The sequence below is a fragment of the Telopea speciosissima genome, chromosome 6 (genome assembly GCF_018873765.1).
Source record: "Telopea speciosissima isolate NSW1024214 ecotype Mountain lineage chromosome 6, Tspe_v1, whole genome shotgun sequence".
NCBI classification, from domain to species: Eukaryota; Viridiplantae; Streptophyta; class Magnoliopsida; order Proteales; family Proteaceae; genus Telopea; species Telopea speciosissima.
This window is the reverse complement of record NC_057921.1, coordinates 29,458,325-29,485,217: the sequence shown is the minus strand read 5'-3', so window position 1 is coordinate 29,485,217 and position 26,893 is coordinate 29,458,325. Positions and strand designations below refer to the sequence as shown.

The following is a 26,893-nucleotide window of genomic DNA, read 5'->3' as shown; positions in this document are numbered from 1 at the left end:
AGTAAGAACAGTCCAACCTATTTTTCTCCTGAAATCCATCGTCTTCACCAGCTCATCAAGGCACCAACTTGAAGAAGCATAGTTGTTGGAGAAGATGACGATGGAAACCCTTGATTCTTCTATGGATTTCACCTTGGCTGACTTCATACCCTCTGATTTTCTCCTTGAGTTCGTTATCATCGCAGGTCTGGTTGAAGTGCAAGTTTGCAGCAGCCTTCCACAGAGGAGGAGGAAGAGGAGAGGGCGGGTCCCACATGTGATTAAAAATGAAAGAATAGGAAAAAAAAAAAAAGAGAAAAAAAATATTAGGGTACTTTGGGAAGTTCAATTTTGTTTTTTTATTAGAACCCATGAGCAATTAATAACCTTGGGGATAAAGTAAATATTTTCAAAATCAAAACTAGTAGATGTAAAACATAATTTTAACCTACTTAAGTTGTAATTAATATTTTTCTCTAGCAGATCTGGCAATTTCCCCTACATAATAAACTCTTATATTAATGCAAAGGATATCCACTGTATAATTTTGATCATTGACTGCATCCCCTAAGGATTGGTATCCATTAACTTAATAGAGACTTACGAATCTTTAATCTATTATCCATCCATGAACTTCAACCTGGAGCTATTTTTCATGACAAGATCATCTTTTATATTTGACGGACCTAAATGCTGGAATTACCACTTCATGTTACCGTACCTACACCCAAAGATTTAAAAAAAATAAAAAGTAGACTTTGCGGCAGAATGTGCCTTAATTTATCAGAATATGTTTTTTCTGCTGTTGTGAAATTATCACTCAAGTTGCTGACAGCTATTTGGTTCTAATTAAAAGAATTTTTTTCAAAAAAAAAAACTTATTTTTTTGGGATGGGTGAGGAGAGTGCAACCTGATGCAAGTCCTGCTTTCACAGGGTCCTGGGAAGAGTAGACTGAAAATGGTCTTAACCTTTGTAATTTTTGCCCAAAGGGGCCATCCTCAGGGCTCAGACTCAATCCTGTGTTTCACATGGCTACTCAAGATTTTCACCATTGCACCAAGCATTGGCCCCTAAAGATGTCAATTCTAATAATTCTTGTTGTTGGAGGATATCTCTATCATCTGAAAGTTTTTAGATGTAAATTTCATTTATTTTTCATTTGATTGCCTGGTAAGTTATTAACCCATATGGAAAGTATACAATTTTTTTCGCATTTATCTGGCAAAGACAAAACAAGAGAGTTCTAATGATGACCAAAGTGGGATGTACCGAGCCAATGCTAAACCCCACTAAGCCAAACAGATAATAGCTGCACTACTGGTTGGCATAATCTTGCACTACAACCAAATATAGATTACTGAGGAAAGAGCGATATCTTTTTTTTGTTTTTGTTTTGGTGTGCCTATGCATGTGTCATATGTTTCTTTTTCCTAGTTTAGTTTCTTCCAAGACAGCTCATTGACTGATGACTGAAAACAGATGCTTCCATGGGAGAGTATGCCAATATTAAGACAACAAGAAGTTTATCGCATGCCTTCTGTGGCTGGCATCTATGCAATACTCAAAACAAGTGACCACCGTGAAGAGCAAGTTCAGAAGGTTGCAAGTCCTTTTCCATTGATAGATCCTCTGGATGCATTCTATTTGCTGAACCCAAGTGGTGATCTCATCCACACACAGGCTGATTTTGAGGGCTGGTTTAGAAATCAGAAGTTTGAGGTAATTCTTGCTTGCTTCCCAGAAAATCAGGAAATGTAAAGAAGTGGATCAGGTAGACAATAAAAAACTTGATTAGTAAGACAAGTGTCTCTGTAGAGCACTGCAAGCATGTATGTGCGCATGTAATAAAAAATACCTGATCAAGGTTGGAGTGCTGGAACATCTCCTCTGTGTGTGTGTGTGTGTGTGTGTGTGTGTGTGTGTGCTGCATGTGTGCTTGACTGGTTTGCTAGGTGAACTGTCCAGCGATGAGATTTATATTATCAGATTGGCTGGGAGTATTCAAAATGGCTTCCCATATGTTGGCCCAAGAGGGATCACATACCTTTTCTTTTTGTTCAACCCAATAACTCCTGCATCCCCTGTACAAGGAAGAAGCACTCTTCTGGGCATGCATTGCACCGCGAGAGTGAGTATGAAGAAGAGGAGAATAACATATAGACAACCCAGAGTTGCTAGAAATGGATTTGGACAACCAATCTAAGAACCTTACAGTTAGGTCACCCAACCTTTAGGCAGAATTCAGAGAGTCTGATGTTTATGAGGTATCATATGCAATTAAGATTTCCCCTGTTTACACTTCGTTTGGTCTTAAAAATATTTCAATGATTTACGATGCAGGGAAAAGTTGGAATGCCTCCCACAACTGAAGAGTTGGCCATGGCTTTAAAATGCCATGACCTTTTTATATACTTTGGACATGGAAGCGGTATGCTTGACTCAACTATTTATCTGTTCTTATCAGTGTCACAACTATTTTGTTCACTGTTTCTGCTGCTTTTGCCCTACAATGTTATTGACCCTTGCACTGTTTATGGCACAACCTACAATTTCTTTAGTTCCTTGATCTAGAATTAGTTAATGGAGGTGTGCATGTGGTGGTGCAGGGACACAGTATATACCTGGCAATGAAATTCAGAAACTCGATAACTGTGCAGCTACTCTTCTAATGGGGTGCAGTAGTGGATCTATATCTCTCATGGGATGTTATGCTCCAGAAGGTGCTCCTATCTGGTATTTGTTAGCTGGTTCTCCTGTTATAGTTGCCAATCTGTGGGAAGTCACAGACAAGGATATTGACAGATTTGGGAAGGCAATGCTTGATGCTTGGTTGCAGGAAAGGTCTACTTCCATTGGTTGTTCCCACTGCAATCTACTGGTGAAAGAATTTGGATCCATGGACATAAGCAAAAGTAGGAGTAAAGCAAAGAAGGTTTCAAGGAAGAATTTAGAGGAGGCCTCCAGTAGTAAAACATGCAAAAACTGTTCTGGTCCTAGACCAAAGATTGGATCTTTCATGAGCCAGGCTCGAGAGGCTTGCACACTGCCTTTCTTGATTGGGGCCTCTCCAGTATGTTATGGTGTCCCAACAGTTATAGGGAAAAAGAAGGATTTATAACAATATAAAAGTGCTTTGTATTGCACTCTCCTCTTTCAGTATTCACTCAGAAATGTCATGCATCTTTGCCCCCTTATAGTTCAAACTAAGACAGGCATCGTGAATGAATGGGATCCTGCAACCTGCAAGTCTCCAACAGTGCAACATCCTCAATTATATGAGTGGGAACAATATACCTTCCACATTATGGTATTTTCTTAATGTTACAGAAACTCCCTAAAACTGTTCATTCATGCATGAGAAATCTTCCTGAACTCTACAATCCCATCTTTCCTGCAAATCTAGTCAGTCCTGGTAACATGTATGTATTGCCTGATGCAAGATGCATTCCTGGACATTTTGTTGGTAAAGATGGACTCATTCTTCGCAATGAAAGTTTACAGCTGGGACGTTTTGAGGTCATATGTTAGCTCTAGAAATGTGGTAAGCGATGTTAAATTGATTTGTGACTGATACAAGAGTATAAGGTAGAAGTCACTTAATCTCTTGTGACATTGCTTCAGTTATCTGAACATGCTCTTTTCCCTGGAGATACAGTGATGCTTTTCTTTTGGGGCTCAGAATTTATTTAGAAAGTACCCTTTGGAAGATGGTTCCTCAGGTTATTCTGTGAAGATCTGATTGGAGTGAAACCAGAGTTTCTGATGGGAAAAGAACAAATTGCAACTACTGTATTACAATTAAGCAATATTGTCGTGTCTAAAGGAGTTCAGGCTTTTGCTTTAAGATCTGATTTTGGAGAAAGATCTAACATTTCTTTTGGTGCTTTATTTATTCTTCATTTTGTACACGTTTCTTCTCTGGTGAACCCTCTTGTACACCATTTCCAATGTACATATTTCCTTTATAGCTTAATGAAAATTTATTTGTTGTCCCTCCAACAAAAAGGTGTAGTGCACTGAATTTCTTTTATTTCAAGCTTAATCATGCGTCGATAAATTCTGCCATGTTAGCTACTTTGGCAGGGGAAAGATAAATGTCCACTGTTATTGATTTGAGTTGAATAATATGAAAAAACCTTTTGGGTTGATACCATATTTCATGGACCACCCTAATGCCATAGTGATATAGTTTGGATTCCCAGTAAGGGTGGTAAAAAGCTGAATTGATGTTATCAATGAATCCTCCGTCATTGATTTTATGAAGACAACTACTTGTTCAGTTGGTTGGTGCCTTGCTAGTATAAGCATAAAGGTGCTCCCTTTCCTTTTTCTCCCCCTCTCCCCCCTCTCGTGCTACTGATTCATGTAGGTAGACATTGTCAAACTGTTTTGGTTTGTTTCGAATTATACAACGAATCAGATTGCCAAATATAATTACCACTTCCATTTGGCTAAGTCTCTGGATGTGTTGTACTAATGTACTGCAACTCAGAATCAATCTCCTCCATAACATCTTCCTAAAGTGACTCAAGAATTTGGTCTCTGTCAAACATAAAAGTTTTTGGGATGCCACAAAAGATGAAAAATCTCCCAAAAGAACAAATTGGTCACTCGTTAAGAATCTGAGGTCATACAACATACTATGAAATGAGCATTTTTGAAAACCAATTCACGATGACATGCAATAAGTCCACCTGAGATACGGTACATGACAACTCCAACACAAAGTCCATAGTGATGTCTTCCCAAGGAACCCTATGAACATTATTAACCAATATGTACAAAACCATTTTTTGAGATTGGTCCTTCGAAGCTTGGAAAACATAACACTTCTGCATGATTTTCCTGTCATCTTGACGAAGCTGAGGCCAATAGTAGTATTTCCCCATCCAAACTATGGTCTTTTCATGCCCCAAATGGCCAGTTAATCCATCACTATATGTGTATGTCTCTAGTATTCGATATCTCTAGCAATGAACTGGGGGAACGCACAGCCTCGTACCAATGGATAGATAGATATCCATCAGCATATAACGGCTACGTGTCCATATTAGATTTGCTCCCAATCTTTTTGAAAATATCCACCTGTTGCATAAAGTTCCTTGTGAGACTCAAAGCCAATTGTCTAATTGTGAAGGGTGACCAGCAAAGAGACACATTAACTAAGAGCAACTGCTACTTTTTTTTTTTTGTATGCCAAGCTTCTGCTTCAAGATGAATGTGAATCAACAAGAAAAGTCAATTCATAGTCATCATTCGATTGGTGTGAGCTAAAATGTTGATGTACTTCAATGCTTGATGATCATAGTAGAGGATGAGTTGAATGATGGCATAAAGCTCAATCATAAGTTGACCGTTGTTTATGAGTCATATTTAGCTTTTCATTGAAGAATGCAATTGGAGGAGATTCTTGATAAAGTAGCACGTGCACATTTGCCAACATATATAGTTTAATAATAAATTAAATTGCATTGATTTAATCGGGTGTTTGTGTCGGAGTTGTTAGAAGTTATGTAATAAGGGTAGTTTAGGAACTAGCCTTTTGTCTAGTTGTCTTATTATGTATTTCCTATTTTTTATTCTTTTTAACCTCCCTAGGGAGGTGGATGTAATATTTCTCTTATTATCAATGAAGTAATATAGGTGTGTTGAGAAATCTCTCACACAAGATATTACCACTGAAATATCCTCTCTTCTTCTCTCTTGTCTCCTTCCTCTTCCTCCTTCAACCTCTTCTCCTTCTCTTGCATTCCTAACCTAAAATTTAACTTGGAATCAGAGCTTTACGTTTGAGAGTCGTATTCAGCCTCTTGCTCTTATTCTTTTTTTCTCTTTTGAATCCTAGGGTACAAAGGATTTCAAGGAGGAGATTCCTATATAAAAACTTGTTGAAGAAGTATGAAACAGATTCTACATAGCCTATTTAGAGGTTTGAAGATGCTACTTGAGCTGTGTTGAAGCTCCCTTGAAGATTTGAAACTCACCAAGCTGCTGTTAGGATTACCGCCACCTTCAAGTTGCAGGCCCTGTCTCTGTCTCTGTCTCTGTCTCTCTCTCTCGGCATGTGTTTCTCTCTCTCGGCATGTGTTTAAGTCTTGGAATGGGCCACTAGAATCGCCCAAGGGTGCCTATTATGCCTCATATGTCCCTTCTTGCTGATTAATGGACCTGTTTGAGCATAACCCATTTTCGTGGGATCTCATTTCCTGTCTAGGTAAAACCGAGAATGCCTAGTTTCTAATGCCTAGTTTCTTTTTTTCTTGCATTTGGAATGCACTATGTTGCTCTCTTGGTTGAGAAATGATTATGAATAGCTTGTGTGAAGTCTTTGAGATTGTTTAAGTTGATGTTACTCTTTGGAGAGTGTTAGGGTGAAGTGTTATCGAGGTTGTACTTATTTTCTCCCTTGCTGGAATTCGGTTCTTGTGTTGGGTTCCATATTTGGGTTGAGTGTGTACTCCCACTTGGTTTTGGTACTCTTGCTTATGGTCAAGTGCTATTTTCCCTACAATATGGTTGTTTTAGATACCTCTTTACTTGGTTCGGTTGATTCATAGCCCACTCCAACAGTCCCTCAGTTTGTTTATGAGAACCCACATCCAAAGATCTCCATTGTGAAGCTTGATAACACTAACTACTTAGACTGGTCACACTCAGTGAAACTTTTCCTTAGGAGCAAGGGAAACTTGGGAATTTATTGGTACTATTATAGTCCCAGAGCCTGGCTCTCCTGTCTATGAGAAATAGGAGACCAAAAATTCCACAGTCATGACATGACTAATCTTCTCCATGAAGCCTGAGATTGGGAGAAGGTTTATGCAAAAAGATGGGTAACTCTGCCAAGGTCTATCAGCTTCTCCATAAAATTATTACAATGAGGCAAGGTGATAGAACCATTTTTGAGTACTATAATGTTTATATTAGTCTATTAGAGGAGTATGACCACTACATGTATCTTTAATTGACTAACCCAGAGGATGAAACGAAGGTGTATCGCACTCTTGAAAAGGAGTGTGTCTTCATTTTACTTGGTGGCTTGAACCCCAATTATGAACCAATCAGGCTCTAGATTTTAGGTTGATCCCCCTTTCCATCTCTTGATGAGGTCTGTAGCTGCTTACAGAGTGAGGAGACTCAGCGTGTTGCTATGGAACCAACACCAGCATCATCTCTTGAGAGGTCAACTCTCAATTCTAGTTCTTTCCGGGACACCCTTGGAGATGGTAGAGGCCAAAGGCCTAACCATGGGGAAGACAAAGTAGTAGAGACAGGTAGTGCTAGTGGAGGTGGTAGAGACAGGTTTAAATGTGATCATTATAGGAGATCTAGACATACCAAGGATAGGTGTTGGACTCTTCATGGTCGTCCTCCTGGTACAAGAGGTGGTGCTAGTGGTACTCGTGGTGGCCATAGAGGGGGAGCTCAATGACTGAGGCAGATGCTAGGAAGTACCCACCTACTACAGAGGATGATTCCACTTTGGTCAATGCAGTGTTTCATAGGGTTATGTCATAGCTGAGCACATCTCCTACACCTACAATGCCAACTCTTCTTCATCATCAGTTTTACAGGTCTCCACCTCAGCTTCCACTACAACCCAGTTTTGGGTCATTAACTCTTGTGCCACTAACCACATGACTGGTACGTTCCGTTATTCTGATTCATATACCATTTATTCTAGTAAGGATAAGTTTAGGGTAGCTGATGGCTTCCTTTCCTCCATCTTTGGTAAGGGCAGCATCCCTATTACATCATCTATTTCTCTTACTTTTGTCCTTCATGTTCCTAACCTTACCCTTAATCTTTTATCTGTGCATCATTTGATTAAATATTTGAACTGTTGTGTCACCTTTTTTCCTTCTCACTATCTTTTTCAGGATTTGGTATGAAGAGGATTATTGATAGTGACTGTGAGGAGCAAGGCCTTTACTTTTTTTAACCTTTTTTGCCCACAGCTAAGTCCTATGTGTGTGGACGTAATGATAGTAGTTTTGTGGATTTTGTTATGTTATGACATCGTCATCTTGACCATCCATTTTTTGTTGTAATGAGGAAACAATTACCTCACTTATTTTCTTCTATTGCTTATTCTCATGTTTTTCAATGTGAACTATATATGTTTGCCAAACACTGTCGTTCATCTTATCCATGTCATGGTAATAGATCTGCTGCTCCTTTCATATTATGCATACTGATGTTTGGGGATCATCCCCTACTACCTCTTTATTTGGCTATCGTACTTTGTTTCATTTATTGATGATTTTTCTCATACTATTTGGACTGTTCTTATGAAGCATAAAAGTGATGTCTATGATGCATTTTAAAATTTTTATCAGATGATTCTTACTCAGTTTGATACTCGAATTAAAATTGTTTGGTCTGATAAAGGGGGGGGGGAATACAAGTTTGGTGGCCTCCAAACCTTCTTTTCTAATAATGGCATTATCCATCAGCTAGCTTGTGTTGACACACCCCAACAAAATGGGTTGCTGAGAGGAAAAATTGTCATTTATTGAAGGTCACCCGTAGTCTCTTGTTTGACATGCATGTTCGGATGTTCCCAAGACCTTCTAGTCTGAAGCTCTTCTCATTGCTTCCTTTCTCATAAATCGCATGCCTACCAAAATCCTTAGTTCCAAATCTCCCTTAGAAATCTTGTCTCCACAGGTTTTTGCTTTATTTGTTCCTCCCAAAGTCTTTGGATGTTGTTTGTTATGTGCATATTAACAAACCCACTTGCATTAAACTTGATCCCGTAGCTCTTAAGTGTCTCTTTCTTGAATATTCTTCTACTTCCAAAGGCTAGAAGTGCTATCACCCTTCTTCTCATCAATGCTCCTTTCCAAAGGTGTCACCTTCCTTGAATCTTTCTCATTCTTTGTCAACTCTCAGCATCCTCTTCAGGGGGAGAATTTTGGAAGTGAATAGGTTGCTGAGGTTCCATTTCATTCTCCTCTACCTATCTCTCCTTTTATGCTTGACGTAGGCAAGGATGTGGTTGATACAGATGATCAATCAGGTATGGTTGATAACAATGAAAAAGGCTTGGTTGAAAAAAAAAAAAAAAGAAGTGGTTGTGTATAAAAGAGGTGAATACTTGACAGAAAAGAAGCCCTGCCAAGAGTCCTCTTTGGATCCACATCCTAAGGCCCATTCTCCTCAATTAGGTGACATCCCTTCTCTTACCTCTGATTTAGACCTTCCTATTGTTGTTAAGAAAGGCAAAAGAACTTTACTAATTCTATATCCTAATTTGTTTCCTATAATGCTCTCTCTCCTACATGTCTTACCTTTAATGTTGCTCTGTGATTCTACTTCTATTCGCAAGAATCTTACTGAGGCTATGTCTGACCCAAAGTGGAAACATGCTATGGCTAAGGAGATATGACACTTGAGAAAAATGGTACTTAGCACTTGGTGGCTCTTCCTAGGGGACGAGTCCCAGTTGGATGCAAATGGATCTACACAATCAAATATCAATCTGATGGTACAGTTGAAAGGTACAAGGCAAGATTGGTGGCCAAGGGGTACCGTCAAGTTCATGGAATTGACTATCAGGAAACATTTGCTCCTGTGGCTAAGCATAACTCTATACTAGTTCTATTATCATTGGCAGCCAATAAAGATTGGCAATTATATCAGTTAGATGTGAAGAATGCCTTCCTTCATGGTGATTAGGAAGAGGAAGTGTACATGCAAACTCCACTAGGTTTCAAAATACCTTTAGCTGAAGGGGAAGTGTGTTTTCTCAAGAAGACACTGTATGGTCTCAAACAATCCCCTAAGGCATGGTTTGAGCGATTCCGACAGGCTATTCTGAAGAATGGATATTCCAAGAGCCAAGTTGACCACACTCTCTTTACTAGGTGGGGCAATGGTACCATCACAACTCTTATTGTCTATGTTGATTATATTGTGGTCACCGGAGATGACACAACTGAGATAAATAAATTGAAGATCTATTTGGCTCAACAGTTTGAATCAAAGATCTGGGTCCCTTGAAGTACTTCTTAGGAATTAAAATATCAAGGCCCAAGAGAGGAATCAACATATGTCAATGGAAGTTTGTTCTCGATTTGTTGACAGAGATAGGGATGTTACGCTGCAAACCATCAAATTCTCCTATTGAACAAAATCCCAAACTAGGAGATGATTGTGGTCCCTCCCTTATTGATACGGGAAAGTGCCAGAGGCTAGTGGGGAAGCTTATTTATCTTGTGTGACACGTCCATATATTTCTTATGTAGTGGGAGTGGTGAGCCAATTTATGCATGCCCCCAAGAGTGACCACTTGGATGTGGTGTATCGTACTCTCAGATATTTGAAGTCTTCTCCAGGGAAGGGACTGTTGTATTCCAGGCACGACCACTTGGGAGTGGGAGGTTTCACTGATGCCGATTGGGCTTGTCACACCCCAAACCACCTCCTGGGAGGATTAGGTAGGTGACCCAAATTATGTAACGGCAATCCGCCAAATCCCACGGATCTAGAAGCAGTTAATACTTTCATGGTTCCACATTCATCACATTACTACTGGTAAGATCAGAGTGCTGCAGATAAACTATAATTGCAATAACAAGAGAAAAGCTTAGCGATATGGAAAATGATGATAATATATACATTCATAAGTTTGTTCTGATACATTCCCCAAACTACCCACATACTGAAAAATAAAGCTGACAAGAACAAAAGCCAAAGAAAATATATACACATATTTACAGGGTGAGCTGTCTCAACCCCAAAAAGAAGGTAAGAGAAACTACAACTGAACCACAGACAAGACGGGGATAAACTCCTAACAAAAACAAAAAGGAGTCCCCAAGACAAAAAGCATCAGGTACACTCTTCACTGGTCTTCATCAATGACCACCGAGAATGCACGCATCATCGACACAACCTTCGTCGGAGTCCATACCAACAATGTCATAATCACAATGGCTCTGCTCCTCATAACGAGCCTCCATGCCATAGTGGCATCGATCTGTAAAATCATCTAAGAAAAACATATATAATAGAGTGTGAGCCACATTGAGCTCGTGAGCAAAACATATCACCATGCATGCACGTGCAACCACAATCCACATGATCCTACATGATATGCAAGTCCAGATTAGTTATTAACCACCTATCATTACAGCTAAGTCAAGTCTGTGATACTACAATCCCCAATACATGTATCCTTGGTGTGGGCTTGGTTACCCCTTCCCGCGATACACCCATTGAGTTGTCAGAGAGGACCAGTCAGCCCCCGTATCCGTTCTCCAAAGTTAGTTCGACCAGCCCTCTGTGATTAACTCGTCGAGCAATCCATTCCTTTTCTCTTTTCTTTTCTGGCTTATAGCCCATATTCACCATTCCGGTGCAAACACATTTCCTTTCATTTCATTCACCATTCTGGTGCAAACATATATATGTTCTTTTCTCATATATATGCATATGGTCGCCCCCACAGACATCCAACACCTTAACCCCTGTTGGTAAGGGTGCGTATCACGGGTGATGAAACTCTAACCCCATGTCTATATGGCATCGTATGAGTCAGGCGGTGTCAATCGTATCCCATACTACGGGCTACCACAGGCCTCATTTCCAAGCCGACTACGGCATCTAGTGTAACATTCACAATCATCAGATAAAATTGTGATCATCAGACAATAATCGTGTAATAATTTGAATAATTGAACAGAATTAAATAACATAACATTTATAATTTAAATTTAATTGCCGGCATAGCATCTCAGGATACATATACACATATGATAATATTTCACTCACCTGAGTCTGGTTCTAAGAACTCAATCGCAAACTCAGTTCCAACAGTAGTCTGGTTGTAGGCCTCGAGCATGGGATCAAATCCTAGATATAAATAAGAAGTTGTCATTTTTCATTTAAATCTGTCTTCGGAGGTCCTAGGGTTGATCTAAGCTCACTGGGTTGACCAGGTGTTCAGTTGGTTTTCACTAAGAATTCTCTCGGCCTTGCACTGGGTCTTAGGTCAATGTCCCGGTGCATCATCCAGAGATAGTGGCCTAGGGTAAATTGGTCATTTTTAATGTTGGTACATGATCCTAGGACATAACAGGCTTACAGTGCTGCCCTTAGCCTGACAGTGCTGTAGGACCAATCACAGGCAGGGTTTCCAACTCTTGTAGGGCCTACCTGGGTTCCCAAGCATTTCCTTCACAGGGACAGATGTGGGGAGGGGCATTTAGGTCATTTTCCCCTTCCCATGTAGTTCCATGGACATTGGGTGAGGTCCCCCAAGTTAGATTGCTAAAACAGTATTAAATCCATCACTGAGCATTGGGTGCATCGCCTAGAGTCTTCAAATCGATATTTGGCTGAGATCCCAAGGTTGCAGATCATGGGCAGTGATCAAATCATCACCCCATGCGTGTTAGGGTATAAGGTGACCCCTGGGGTGATCTTCATCATGGTCCATATGGATTTTCCACTGGGCCAGCTACTTGGCTGCCAGAGGCTGCCTAGACAACCCAGTGAATAGTGCCACCGGGTTTTCTCCAGTTGCAGATCTGGACTTTGGTCACATGCAAGGCTGTATTCAGATGTAAAATGATGTTTTAGAGCTGCTTCCACCTAGGGCTTAGTCCTAAGCAGCCAGGGCTTGCATCCAGGGTTCCAATCAGCCAGCTAACAGTGCATCTGGCAGTGCAACTGTGCACAACCAGATTTTGGCTCCAAGATCAGTATATTAGCTGTATAAAATCAGCTAAAATTCTCAGATCTTCCATGCTTTGCACTTGCATGGCAGATCTGGAGTAGTTCTAGGTAGTTCCCAGCTATTCTGGGCTGCCAGAGAGCAGGTATCCATCCAAAACACAGGGATTCAAAGAGGCAGCAGGTATAGGTATGAAGTTGTATACCTGAGCAAAGCTTGGGTGCCACGAAAATCAGGCCAAGGGGGTGTAGGGCTGATTCCCCTCTTCTTCTCCCTCCTTTCTTTCTTCTTCTTCCTCTCCTTTCTCTCTTCTTTCTCTTCTTTTCTCTCCCATGAAATGAGCAGTGCCTAAAGCTCAAAATGAGCCTAAGGCTCATCTATTTATAGGCCCAGCCCTTATTAGGGTCTGTTTGTCTGCTAAGGCCTCTTTTGGAAATGCATTGTTGACTGCATTCACAGCCATTTTGGGTACACTGGTGGGGTCCATAGTGAACTAAGGGTACGAGGTGGTCCCTCAGACTCCCCTTAACCTATGGAGGGTACCCATGTCCAATGTGAGTGGTCCCCATAATTTAAAATCAATTTAATATGCTATTTCACACTCTGGGAGATGTCTCTGGGCCTTGTCTGCATCGCCCAGTGCATCCCTGGAGATTTCAGCAATGCTGAATCTTAGAGGGGCTTGCACAGGGGTTTGACTCATGGTCAAGGCTTTGTCCCCACTTGCAACTTAGAGGTTTTTACGTACTTTTCCAGGGGTAGGACCCACAGTTGTGAAGAGGAGAGAGATTACCTAGGGTTTAGGCAATACATGATGCTGTGGGCTATAAAGCAGCAAGGGTCAGTGATTCATCTACTAACAGGTATATAAGAGGTCATCCTCAATGTTTCCTCATTAATCATAACCACTGGAGTGATACTTCACAGTGTACTTGGTTGCCTGATCAGGGGTTCTTGTCCTTCAATCCAAATTCCAGCCAGTCAGTAGCAGGGTTTAACATTTCTCCCCACCTTGCAAAAATTTCATCCTCGAAATTTGTTTACCTTGCATTTCGAAGAGTTGAGGGTATTTTTCCTTCATTTCTTCCTCACATTCCCAAGAAGCTTCTTCTATTGGATTGTTTGCCCATCGAACCTTTACAAAGGCGACTATGCGATTTCGGAGGTTATGCTCTTTTCTATCCAATATCTTCGATGGCTGTTCTTTGTAGGTCATATCCACATCCAACTGTTCAGGTTCAGTTGAGAGTACATGTGTCGGATTGTTGATGTACTTCCTTAGCTTTGACATATGGAAAACTTCATGGATGCCTTACAAAGTTGGTGGTAATGCTAGCCGGTATACTACGGGTCCCACTTTATTGAGTATTTCATATGGACCGATGAATCTTGGGCTCATCTTGCCCTTCTTATTGAAACGTAGCAGTCCTTTTGTTGGAGATACTCGGAGGAACACCTTTTCCCCGACTTCAAAATCAATATCCTTCCTTCGATTATCCGGATAACTTTTCTATCTTGACTGTGCGCCTTGATTTTCTCTCTTATGATATCTACCTTATCACATGTTGCTTGTATCATCTCTGGCCCGAGATATCTTCGTTCACCGACTTCATCCTAATATAACGGGGTTTGGCACTTCCGGCCATAAAGTGCTTCAATGGTGCCATGCCAATGGTGGAGTGATGGCTATTATTGTACGCGAATTCCACCAGAGGTATGTGGGTATCCCAACTATTACTCATTTCTAGGACACAGGCTCTGAGATGTCCTCCAGAGTCTGGATAGTCCTTTTCGATTGCCCATCTGTCTGCGAATGGAAAGCTATACTAAGATTCAGTTGAGTTCCCAATGCCTTTTGTAAACTTCTCCAAAACCTTGAGGTAAATCGAGGATCTTTATCAGATACTATACTGACAGGCACTCCGTGTAAGTGTATGATGTTTTCAATGTATATCTGAGCAAGCTTCTCCATTGAATAACTTATCTTGATTGGTATGAAGTGGGCTGCCTTTGTCAGTTCGTCCATGATTACCCATATGGCATTCATCCCCTTCCTGGTGTTGGGTAAATTCGTCACGAAATCCATAGTTCCCACTTCCATTTAGGTATCGGGAGCAGCTGCAACAATCCATATGGTCGGTGTCTCTCTGCTTTTATCTGTTGACAGGTGAGGCACTTGGACACGTATATCACTATGGTCTCTTTCATCCTACTCCACCAGTAGTATTTCTTTATGTCCTTGTACATCTTTATACTTCCTGGATGAATTAAATAAGGTGAGTTGTGCGCCTCTTTAAGGATTCGGTCTTGGACATCAAAATCATTCGGCATGCACAATCTATCTCAAAACTGCAATGCACTATCATGGGCCAATGAAAAATCTGGGTCCTTATGGACTCCTTGTTGTACTTCCCAAATAATCTTGGCTAGCTCAGGGTCCAATGGTTACTTCGCAATTACCTCTTCTTGTATCGATGACTGCAAATCCATAGTTGCTAGTTATATAGCCGTTCCTTCGATCACGAGTTCCAAATCAAGTTTCCGAGCTTCTTCGTATAACTGTTCGCTTACAACCAAGGAAGCGAGGGATGTAGTCTGAGATTTTTTGCTTAGTGCATCCGCAACAATGTTGGCCTTACCGGGGTGGTACTGGATTTTACAATCATAGTCTTTCACCAATTCCAACCACCGCCTCTGTCTCATATTCAACTCCTTTTGGGTGAAGAAATACTTCAAACTTTTGTGATTGCTGAAGATTTTGCTCTTTTCACCGTATAGGTAATGCGGCTATATTTTCAACACGAAGACTACCGCTGCCAATTCTAAATCATGAGTGGGGTAGTTCTTCTCGTGTTCCTTCAGTTGCTTGGAGGCATAGGAGACCACATTTTCCTTTTACATCAGGACGCCATCCAATCCTGTCCTGGATGCGTCAGTATATACTACCATTCCTCTGGTGCCGTCTAGAATGGTCAGAACTGGAGCTGTTACCAACCGGTTCCTTAATTCTTGAAAGCTTTTCTCGCATGCTCCATTCCACTCAAACTTGGTACCCTTCTTTGAAAGCTTTGTCATGGGTGCCAAAGTGCGTGAGAAATTCTCGATAAACCGTTGGTAATATTCGACCAATCCTAAGAAACTCAGATCTCAGTGGCACTCTTCAGAGTCTCCCACTCGAGAACCGCTTTCACCTTGCCTGGGTCTACTTTGATGCCGTCTTTGATGACGATGTGTCCCAGGCATCCAATTTGGTGTAGCCAAAATTCACACTTACTGAATTTGGCATAAAGCTGGTGTTCCCGTAACCGCTGTAACACAAAGGTAAGGTGTCGAGCATGCTCTTCCTCACTCTTGGAGTACATCGGGATGCCGTCAATGAATACAATGATGAACCTATTCAATACGTCATGGAATACTTTGTTCATCATATCCATGAATGTTGCCGGGGCATTGGTTAACCCGAACGATAAAACTAAGAATTTATAATGTTTGTATCGAGTTCTAAATGCCATTTTATGAATGTCGCCACCCTTGATCTTCAATTGATGGTATCCCAATCTAAGATCAATCTTGGAGAAAACTCTCGTTCCTTATAGCTGATCAAATAGGTCATCGATGTGCGACAATGGGTACCGATTCTTAATGGTCAGCTTGTTCAACTCGCGGTAGTCAATACACAGCCGCATGCTACCATCCTTCTTCTTTACGAATAGCACAAGTGTTCCCCAATGAGATACACTGGGTCATATAAATCCTTTCTTCAACAGGTCTTGTAGTTGAACTTGCAATTCCTTCAGTTCGATAGGTGCCATTTGATATGGTGCCTTGGATACCGGTGTTGCACCGGGGATCAGATCAATTGCGAACTCTGTCTCACAGTCCGGCGGCAGCTGGGTCAGATCTTTTGGAAAAACATCAGGAAATTCTCTGACGACGTGAAGTTCCTCCAAGGGTTTTATCTTCGCCTCCGTGTCCATCGCAGTGGCCAAAAAGCCTTGACATCCTTCTTCTAGTAACTTTCATGCCTGGAGTGCGGATAATGTTATCCTTCTGGATTTCCTCTTTTGTTCACTTTGATAGGTGAAAACTGACCCATCTTCTAAGTTGAATAAAATTCTCTTTTCCTCACACATGACATTTACACAGTAGGCGGATGGCCAATCCATACCTAATACCACGTCAAAATCCTTCATGTTGATCTTTATCAATCGTGCGGCTAAATTCTTCCCATAAATCTTTATCTGACAGGGGTTGTACACTTCTTTCAAACTTACGACTCTACCCATCGGTGTGCTGACTACTAACTCGTGCCCGATGTCTCTCGGTTGATCTTTCATCCTACTCGCGAAAGTGGTGGAAACGAAAGAGTGGAGTGCCCCGAGTCGAATAGTACTCGTGCAAGTATGGTTGAGACACTCAAGGTACCTGTCAGTACATCAGGGTTTGCCTCAGCTTCTTCATTAGTCATTATGAATACCTTGCCTCGCTTCCGATTGTCTCATGGCTGAAATGGCCTAGCGTAGGGCTGGTTGGGCAAGTTGTTGTTATACCCATGCGATTTGCATTCTCTAGACATGTGCCATTCCTTGTTGCATAGGTAGCATTTATAGGGTGGAACAGCTGGTGTTGAGGCTTGGCTCTCTTGACTTGTAGCTAGCCAAGCTGTTGTGGCTGTCGTTGTTGCCTGACTCGTAGCCGGTTGAGTAGGTTGATTGAAAGTGGGGCAGAAAGGGTTTTGTCCCACATTCAGCCTACGATACTGAGTCGAGTTGGAAAATGAATTGGTTCCACGGTAGGCTTTATTTGGCCAGCCATAGGTCTGGGAATTATTTTGCCTCTTGCCTACAGACAATGTCACAGCTTTCTCTTTCTCCTTCTCTCTAAATTTGTCCTCCATTGTCTTTGCCTTGTCAACCATTTGGGCATAGTCCTGAATGTCCATAATTGATAGTACCGATCCAATCTCAGTTTTGAGTCCCTTCTCAAATTTCTTTGCCTTACTAACTTCCCCTCTTAGGTGTTTTGGAGCGAAGTGGAATAGGTCTTCGAACCGCTGTTAGTAATCCAACATTGACTTGGTCCCTTGTACCACTGCGGTAAACTTAGCTTCTTTCCTATCCCTGAAGCTCTCTGGGAAGTAGTTCTTGAAGAAGACTTCTTTAAAATGGTTCCACGTGGGATTTGGATGCGTGGCTTCCAAATTGGGCTTCGTAGCCTTCCACCAGGCTTCAACCTCATTCATCAACTTCTGTGCATCTGTGCACTCAAGCACTTCAAATGCCTTCTCTAGGGCACTGATCCACCGTTCTGGCTACATCGCCTATGAAGTTATCTTGGAAAACGCAAGTGGTTGGAGTTTCTTGAATCTCTCCATAACGTTGGCGATAAAGTTTTCCGCTAAACATTGAGGCATAGGTGGTGGGAAATGTACTGGCCGATTGGGTGGCGGAGGTGGAGCCGTGCGCTCATGCATCATGGTTGTAAATTGCGCAGACATCTGGCCTAGTAATTCTTGTTGTTGTTGCATGGTCCACATCATTGTGGTCATGAGAGTGTTTACTTCACCGGCTGCTATTCCGGTTGAGGTGCTGCAGCAGTGGTTCATGCGGCTGCTGGTGCCTCTCATGAAGCAGCCGATGCTTTGAAATCTTGAGCCCCAGTTCCATCGGGTAATTGTACCTCTGGTATAACGTGAGGGCATTTTCCACCACGACCCCCTCATGATCCTTTTCTCGTGTTGACCATTGTTGCTTCTCTGAAAAGAGCAGCATATTCAATATCCCAATATTGCTTATCAGGGCCAACATTTAATTCCTAGTTAGTACATGTACACATCTAGTCCACAGTTCCAGTGAATTTATGTGGGTCTGCCAGTAAGGTGTATTGTTTGATATGTTCTCTTTGTTTGTTATGAGGTGTTTCCTCCATCTTTTGTCTGTGTTCTTGTTTCTTAACATTTGATATAATGGGAAGCTATGCATGACACTATATGAAAGGTTTCAAAATTTTAAATAAAGTCTTTTAATTACTTACCTGCTCTAATAGGCAAGCCTCTGTAGCTTCCAACTAGTGATGATATTCAATACGTAGAGGTGAGCTATGTCTCCCCTAACCTCGTCTGCTAGGTATAGATAGGTAGCTCGGTCCATAGATTCACTAGCATCTGTAAGGGCCAGGTAGACTACTGGTTGGTTCTCGGCTCGAGCTCATGTTTCTCGTATCCTAATCAGCCTCCTTCTTAGTTGCCTAATGTATCGCATGGTGCCGGAGTCTCCAAGCTTGGCTGAGGTAATAGGTCCTTTAATAGAGAGGTTCTAAACATCAGGTTATACTTAATTAGAAGAATTAAGTACAGACTACAGGAATTCAAGCAACTATAATAATGAAAACACAATTAGGTTGGCTCGAGGTACCTTAGCGTCTACTAGATTTAGAATGACTAGACAACCTAATTGGTCCTAGTCCAGACTGACCTAGGTTGTGGGTATGGTAAGACCTACGCTCTTCGCACATCGTAAATACATATTACAACATACCTACATATCTATGTTTGGTTTTACATAGCACCACACCACTCAGTTTGTACATCACAGTATCAAGCACATAATATTAATTATTTACATACAAATTATTTCTTATAAGCGTATACGTATTTATTTATTAAATATTTAGGCATCAAAAGAAAATCTCAAATTCCTATGTGTCTTGTACTAGAATTTCCCAAGTGATGGCTATTCACCCCTTTATGGATTTATTAAGTCATAAGTGAATTATTTCATATTATATTATTATTATATTTATTTTTTATAATTATTTTTACCATTTATTTATTTTTTGATTATTTCATAAAAGTTTGTATCTTCATGTCTATTAAGGTTATTTTAGGTATTTCCCAAGTTCCTATGCGCAAAATCACAAAATCAGCAAAATTGCATTCACTGGGCAATGTCTCTGGGCGTTGGATGCATCGCCTAGTGCCATCGCCCAGAGAATCGGGCCGCATATATATGAGTCCGAGAGGGGCCCATTTCAATCCTAACTCCTAAACTTCCCTAAACACTTGGAGAAGCTCTTTGGAGTGTAGTGTGACTATTCCCACACCAAATCCTCACATTTCTTCGAGTTCCTTGCGAATCCATGCGTGCTTAGGTAAGGGTTCTTGTTTATTTTCACTATTCTAGGTCTCCTTTTGTTTCTCCTTACTTTAGCTAGGGTTTTGTTGAATTTCCTTGCCTAACTGCCTCTTTTCTTCTCTTTTTGCAGCAAAATGTCTACTAGTCATCGTACGGCTAGGAAATCTATGGCACAAAAGAGACTTCGAGTTGAGACTAAGGATTCATCATCATCCTCGGTGCCACCATCTTCCCCTAGGGATGATTCCTCTTTGGAGGAACTCGAGTTCGACCGGTTCCATTTTTCTAGGTATGAGAATGCTAGGGATCGGAAGAATTTTAGATCCCTAAAGATTGTGAATGGCCGGGTGGTACAGGTGGATGACTTCCATCAGTATAGTCTCTACACTAGGTTCTATATTTTGGGTTGGACCTCTATGTTGACACCTACCGAGCCTTGTTATCCTAACTTGGTTCGATACTTCTATTGCAACTTGGTGCCATCTGGGGCACAAGAGTTTGGGTTAGAGAGTAGGGTGAAGGGAGTGGACATTAGTTTGACCACTGCTTCATTAGTAGGGATATTGGGACTGCCCAATTCTGGAGAGAGGTGTTACTACAAGCCTCGAGTTGATATTTCTGAGATGTTTTCCTTGGAGAATAGGAGGAGGGTCTTCAGGGCTTTGACTGGGTCTGAGAGCACACCCAAGTCTGAGGCTTCCCACAAGCCTAGTGCTCGTGTGATTAGTAGGTGTGTTACCTACAACATCTACCCCAGGGATAGGAATAGGGGTAGCATATCTATGATGAGAGCCTACATCACATATTGTCTACTGGGAGCTAGTAGAGGGGGTCCGATCATAAACATCCCATATCTACTGCTTTAGGTCATGTTGCATCACGCACAGAACCCGTCTAATGGGAACCTTCCATATGGGAAGTTCCTTACCTTAGTCTTTCCGCATTTTGAGGTTCCTTTGGAGGGTGAGTATGCAGAGGAGAATAGGTCCAGGTCTATTGACAAGACCTCGATTCTGAAGATGAAGGTGCCAAAGGGTGATCCACTAGAGGATGAGGAGATGATGATGCCTGGAGATGAGCATGATATGGAGTAGGGTGACATTGGAGGAGACATCCAGGGCGAGCATGGAGAGGAGCAGGGTGTGGGTCAGGGCAACTTTGAGGGTGTTGGCACATAGTTTACAGACTTACCTGCCTATGAGGCGACGGGTGCCACCAGTTCTCAGGTTCCAGGGCCTTCTGAGTGGGCGTAGATGATGTCACATTTTTAGAGCCTTAGTACTCAGCTCACTAATATGTCGACCAGGATGGATTAGGGCTTCACATCTCTGGAGAGCAGGGTGGGATCTGTCGAGCAGCGCTTGGACTTTTGGGACAGATTCTACCAGGTTTACTAGCACTAGACACAGCTTCCTTCAGGCGACTTTCCTCCTATAGAGTAGTTCCTCGATCAGCTTCTGATGTTTTATGCTACGTGGTTCAGACTATCCCCTTGGTTTTTTTTTAAAGCTTATGTACTATTTTTGTTCGAGATGTATCTAGTTTTTTTTTCCAGCTTATGTATCTATGTGGTAGTAGTTCATGTAATTAAAGCTTATGTAGTGGCTCAGCCACAGTTGTTTTTAAATTTTAATAGAAATTATGCATTTTTTAATTTAATTGCATCTGCCACCCTTATAGCTTTTAATTATTACATGTTTTAATGTGGGTAGCTTATTAACCATAGTCTGCATTCCATGAATGTAAGAAGAGCCTCAAGCTCTGATACCAAGCTCTGTCACACCCCAAACCACCCCCTTGGAGGATTAGGTAGGTGATCCGAATTGCGTAACGGCAATCCGCCAAATCCCACGGATCTAGAAGCAGTTAATACATTCTTGGTTCCACGTTCATCACATTACTACCGGTAAGATCAGAGTGTTGCAGATAAACTATAATTACAAAAACAAGAGAAAGCGTAGCGATACGGGAAATGATGATAATATATATATTCATAAGTTTATTCTGATACATTCCCCAAACTACCCACAAACTGAAAAATAAAGCTGACAAGAACAAAAGCCAAAGAAAATATATACATATATTTATAGGGTGAGCTGTCTCAACCCCAAAAAGAAGGTAAGAGAAACTACAACTGAACCACAGACAAGATGGGGATAAACTCCTAATAAAAACAAAAAGGAGTCCCCAAGACAAAAAGCATCAGGTCCATACCAACAATGTCATAATCACAATGGCTCTCCTCCTCATAACGAGCCTCCATGCCACAGTGTCATCGATCTGCAAAATCATCTAAGAAAAACATATATAACAGAGTGTGAGCCCCACTAAGCTCGTGAGCAAAATATATCATCATGAATGCATATGTAACCACAATCCACATGATCCTACATGATATCCAAGTCCAGATTAGTTATTAACCACCTATCATTACAGCTAAGTCGAGTTTGTGCTACTACAATCCCCAATACATGTATCCTTGGTGTGGGCCTGGTTACCCCTTCCTACGATACACCTAATGAGTTATCGGAGAGGACCAGTCCACCCCCGTATTCGTTCACCAAGGTCAGCCTGAGTAGCCCTCTGTGATTAACCCGTCGGGAAATCCATTCCTTTTCTCTTTTCTTTTCTGGCTTATAGCCCATATTCACCATTCCGGTGCAAACACATTTCCTTTCATTTCATTCACCATTCCGATGCAAACATATTTCTTTTCATTTCTTTTCTTTTCTCATATATATATATGGTCGCCCCCATAGGCATCCAACACCTTAACCCCTGTTGGTAAGGGTGCATAGCATGGGTGATGAAACTCTAACCCCATGTCTATATGGAATCGTATGAGTCGGGCGGTGTCAACCGTATCCCATACTACGAGCTACCACATGCCTCATTTCCAAGCCGACTACGGCATCTAGTTTAACATTTACAATCATCAGATGAAATTCACAGTGTTGATCATCAGACAATCAATGTGTAATAATTTGAATAATTGAACATAATTAAATGACACAACATTTATAATTTAAATTTAACTGCCGACATAGCATCTCAGATTACATGTACACATATGATAATATTTCACTCACCTGAGTCCGGTTCTAAGAACTCAATCGCAAACTCAGTTCCAACAGCAGTCTGGTTGTAGGCCTCAAGCGCGGGATCAAATCCTAGATATAAATCAGAAGTTGTCATTTTTCATTTAAATCTGTCTTCGGAGGTCCTAGGGTTGATCTAAGCTCATTGGGTTGATCCAGTGTTCAGTTGGTTTTCATTAAGAATTCTCCGGGCCTTGCATTGGGTCTTAGGTCTATGTCCCAGTGCATCATCCAGAGATAGTGGCCTAGGGTAAATTGGTCATTTTCAATGTTGGTACATGATCCTAGGACATAACAGGCTTATAGTGCTCCCCTTAGCCTGACAATGCTGTAGGACCAATCATAGGCAGGGTTTCCAACTCCTGCAGGGCCCACTTGGGTTCCCAAGCATTTCCTTCACAAGGACAGATGTGGGGAGGGGCATTTAGGTCATTTCCCCCTTCCCATACAGTTCCATGGACATTGGGTGAGGTCCCCCAAGTCAGATTACCAAAACAGCAGCAAATCCATCACTGGGCGATGTCTCTGGGCATTGGGTGCATCGCCCAGTGCTTTGCCCAGAGTCTTCAAATCGATATTTGGCTGAGATCCCAAGGTTGCAGATCATGGGCAGTGATCAAATCATCACCCCATGCATGTTATGGTATAAGGTGACCCTTGGGGTGATCTTCATCATGGTCCATGTGGATTTTCCACTGGGCCCACCACTTGGCTGCCAGAGGTTGCCCAGACAGCCCAGTGAATAGTGACACAAGGTTTTCTCCAATTGCAGATCTGGACTTTGGTCACATGCAAGGCTATATTCAGATGTAAAATGATGTTTTAGGGTTGCTTCCACCTAGGGCTTAGTCCTAAGAAGCCAGGGCTTGCATCTAGGGTTCCAATTAGTCAGCTAACAGTGCATCTGGCAGTGCAACTGTGCACAACTAGATTTTGGCTCCAAGATCAGTATATCAGCCTTATAAAATCAGCTAAAATTCTTAGATCTTCCATGCTTTGCCCTTGCATGGCAGATCTTGAGCAGTTGCAGGCAATTCCCAGCTGTTCTGGGCTGCTAGAGTGCAGAAATCCATCCAAAACATAGGGATTCAAAGAGGCAGCAAGTGTAGGTCTGAAGTTGTATACCTGAGCAAAGCTTGGGTACCACGAAAATTAGGCCAAGGGGGTGTAGGGCTGATTCCCCTCTTCTTCTCCCTCCTTCCTTTCTTCTTCTTCCTCTCCTTTCTCTCTTCTTTCTCTTCTTTTCTCTCCCACGAAATGAGCAGTGCCTAAAGCTCAAAATGAGCCTAAGGCTCATCTATTTATAGGCCCAGCCCTCATTATAGGGTTTGTTTGGCTGCTAAGGCCTCTTTTGGAAATGCATTTTTTACTGCATCACAGCCATTTTGGGCACACTGGTGGGGTCCACAGTGAACCAAGGGTATGAGGTGGTCCCTCAGACTCCCCTCAACCTGTGGAGGGTACCCATGTCCAATGTGAGTGGTCCCCATAATTTAAAATCAATTTAATATGCTGTTTCACACTCTGGGCGATGTCCCTGGGCCTTGTCTGCATCGCCCAATGCATCGCCCAGAGATTTCAGCAAGGCTAAATCTCAATGGGGCTTGCATAGGGGTTTGACCCATGGTCAGGGCTTTGTTCCCACTTATCACTTAGAGGTTTTTACACTTTTCCAGGGGTGGGATCCACAATTATGAAGAGGAGAGAGATTACCTAGGGTTTAGGCAATACATGATGCTGTGGGCTGTGCAGCTACAAGGGTCAGTGATCCATCTACTGACAAGTATGTAAGAGGTTATCCTTAATGTTTCCTCATCAATCTCAACCACTGGAGTGATACTCCACAATGTACTTGGTTGCCTGATCAGGGGTTCCTGTCCTTCAATCAAAATTCCAGCCCGTCAGGAGCAAGGTTTGACAGGGCTGGATCCATCATAGATAGGAGATCTACCTCCGGCTATTATACCTTTGTGGGAGGTAATTTGGCTACATGGAGAAGCAAGAAAGGACTGTAGGTCCATTTATAAGACTTACTGAAGAAGGGTTTTATACGACCTAGCATGTCTCCCTGGGGAGCACTCGTGCTATTCGTGAAGAAGAAAGATGGTACTATGTGGTTGTGTATTGACTATCGTGAACTAAAAAAATTGACAATCAGGAATCAATACCCATTACCGCGCATTGATGACCTATTTGATCAGCTACAGGGAGCAAGAGTTTTCTCCAAGATTGATCTTAGGTCCGGATACACCCAGTTAAAGATCAAGAGTGGTGATATTCATAAAACAGCATTTAGAACTCGATACGGACATTATGAATTTTTAGTATTATCGTTCGGGTTAACCAACGGCCCGGTAGCATTCATGGATATGATGAATAGACTATTCTACGACGTGTTAGATAACTTTGTTATCGTATTTATCAATGACATTCTGGTGTACTCCAAGAGTAAAGAGCACGCTCGACACCTTACCTTAGTGTAGCAACATTTACGAGAACACCAGCTATATGCCAAGTTCAGCAAGTGTGAATTTTGGCTTCACCAAATTGGATTCTTAGGGTACATCATTACCAAAGATGGCATTAAGGTAGACCCAGACAAGGTGAAGGCAGTTCTCGAGTGGGAGACTCCAAAGAATGCCACTGATATTCAAAGTTCTTGGGTTTAGCCGGATATTACCACCAATTTATTGAGAATTTCTCACACATCTTAGCACCTATGACAAAGCTGACAAAGAAAGGCTCAAAGTTCAAGTGGAACGATGCATGCGAGAAAAGCTTCCAAGAGTTGAGAAACCGATTGGTGACGGCGCCAATTTTAACCATACCAGATGGCACAGAAGGAATGGTGGTATACACCAACACATTCAGAATGGGATTGGGTGGCGTGTTAATGCAGAGAGGGATAGTGGTCGCCTATGCTTCAAGGTGTGAATTCACCTAGAGGGGGGGGTGAAAAGGTGAAAGTAGTGGAATAACAAATAATACGGAATTAAAAAGTTATCAATGAAGGACAAACAAATAACAAAGATATTCTCTTCCTTTGAGGGTAGAGTGGGTTCTGTAGAGTAGCGTCTGGACTTCTAGGATAGGTTCTACAGGGTTGACTCTTGCCAGTCTCAACCTCCACCTAGTGACTTGCCTCAAACTGAGTAGTTCCAGTGCAGCTTCAGACATTCGTGCTACATGGCTATGATTACCCCTTTTTTTATGCTTAGCTTATGCACTTTTTCTTTTGAGATGTATTTAGTTTAGTGTGTGTTTTTTTTATCAGCTCATGTACTTGTTGAATTGCAGTCCATGTAATCAAACTTATGTAATTATTGTTAAATTCAATGGAAACCTTGCATCTTTTATTTAATTACATCTACCTCCCCTATAGCTTTTAATTATTACGTGTTTTATTGTTGATAACTTATTAGTCCTAGTCTGCACTCCACGAATGTAAGAAGAGCCTCATGCTCTGATACCAAGCACTATCACACCCCAAACCACCCCCTGAGAAGAATAGGTAGGTGAACCGAATTGCATAACAGCAATCCGCCAAATCCCACGGATCTAGAAGCAGTTCATTACATTCACGGAACCACATTCATCACTTTACCATAAGCAAGATTAGAGTGTTGCAGATATACTACAAATAACAATAATAAAAAGGAAAGCGTGGCAATATGGGAAATGATGATATATACATAAGTAACTTGTTCTGATACATTCCCCCGCACACAATCCACAACTAAAACGAAGGGGCTGATAAAAGTAAAAACCAAGGAAAAATATGTACATAAATATACAGGGCGAGCTGTCTCAACCCCAATAGGAAACAAAAGAAATTATAGCAGAACGTCCAACAAACGGGGATACACTCCTAACAAAAACAAAAAGGAGTCCCCAAGATAAAAGGCATCACGTGCACTCTTCAACGGTCCTCATCAATGACCACCGAGAATGTATGCAGGATCGGTATGACCTCCGTCGGGGTCCACACCAACATCATCGTAA

General features: G+C 41.7%; 1 protein-coding gene across 1 annotated transcript in view; it reads left to right on the top strand.

The window, feature by feature from the left end:
* The window catches only part of LOC122665598 (separase-like), a 39,790-nt gene extending 36,119 nt beyond the window's left edge, over positions 1–3,671 (top strand). Inside the window, exons 8-12 of the mRNA XM_043861752.1 lie at positions 1,461–1,700; positions 2,322–2,409; positions 2,588–3,051; positions 3,309–3,497; positions 3,603–3,671. Coding sequence (XP_043717687.1) covers positions 1,461–1,700; positions 2,322–2,409; positions 2,588–3,051; positions 3,309–3,497; positions 3,603–3,671 — 1,050 coding nt within the window. The remainder of the gene's footprint in view (positions 1–1,460; positions 1,701–2,321; positions 2,410–2,587; positions 3,052–3,308; positions 3,498–3,602) is intronic.
* Positions 3,672–26,893: the final 23,222 nt, after the last annotated feature.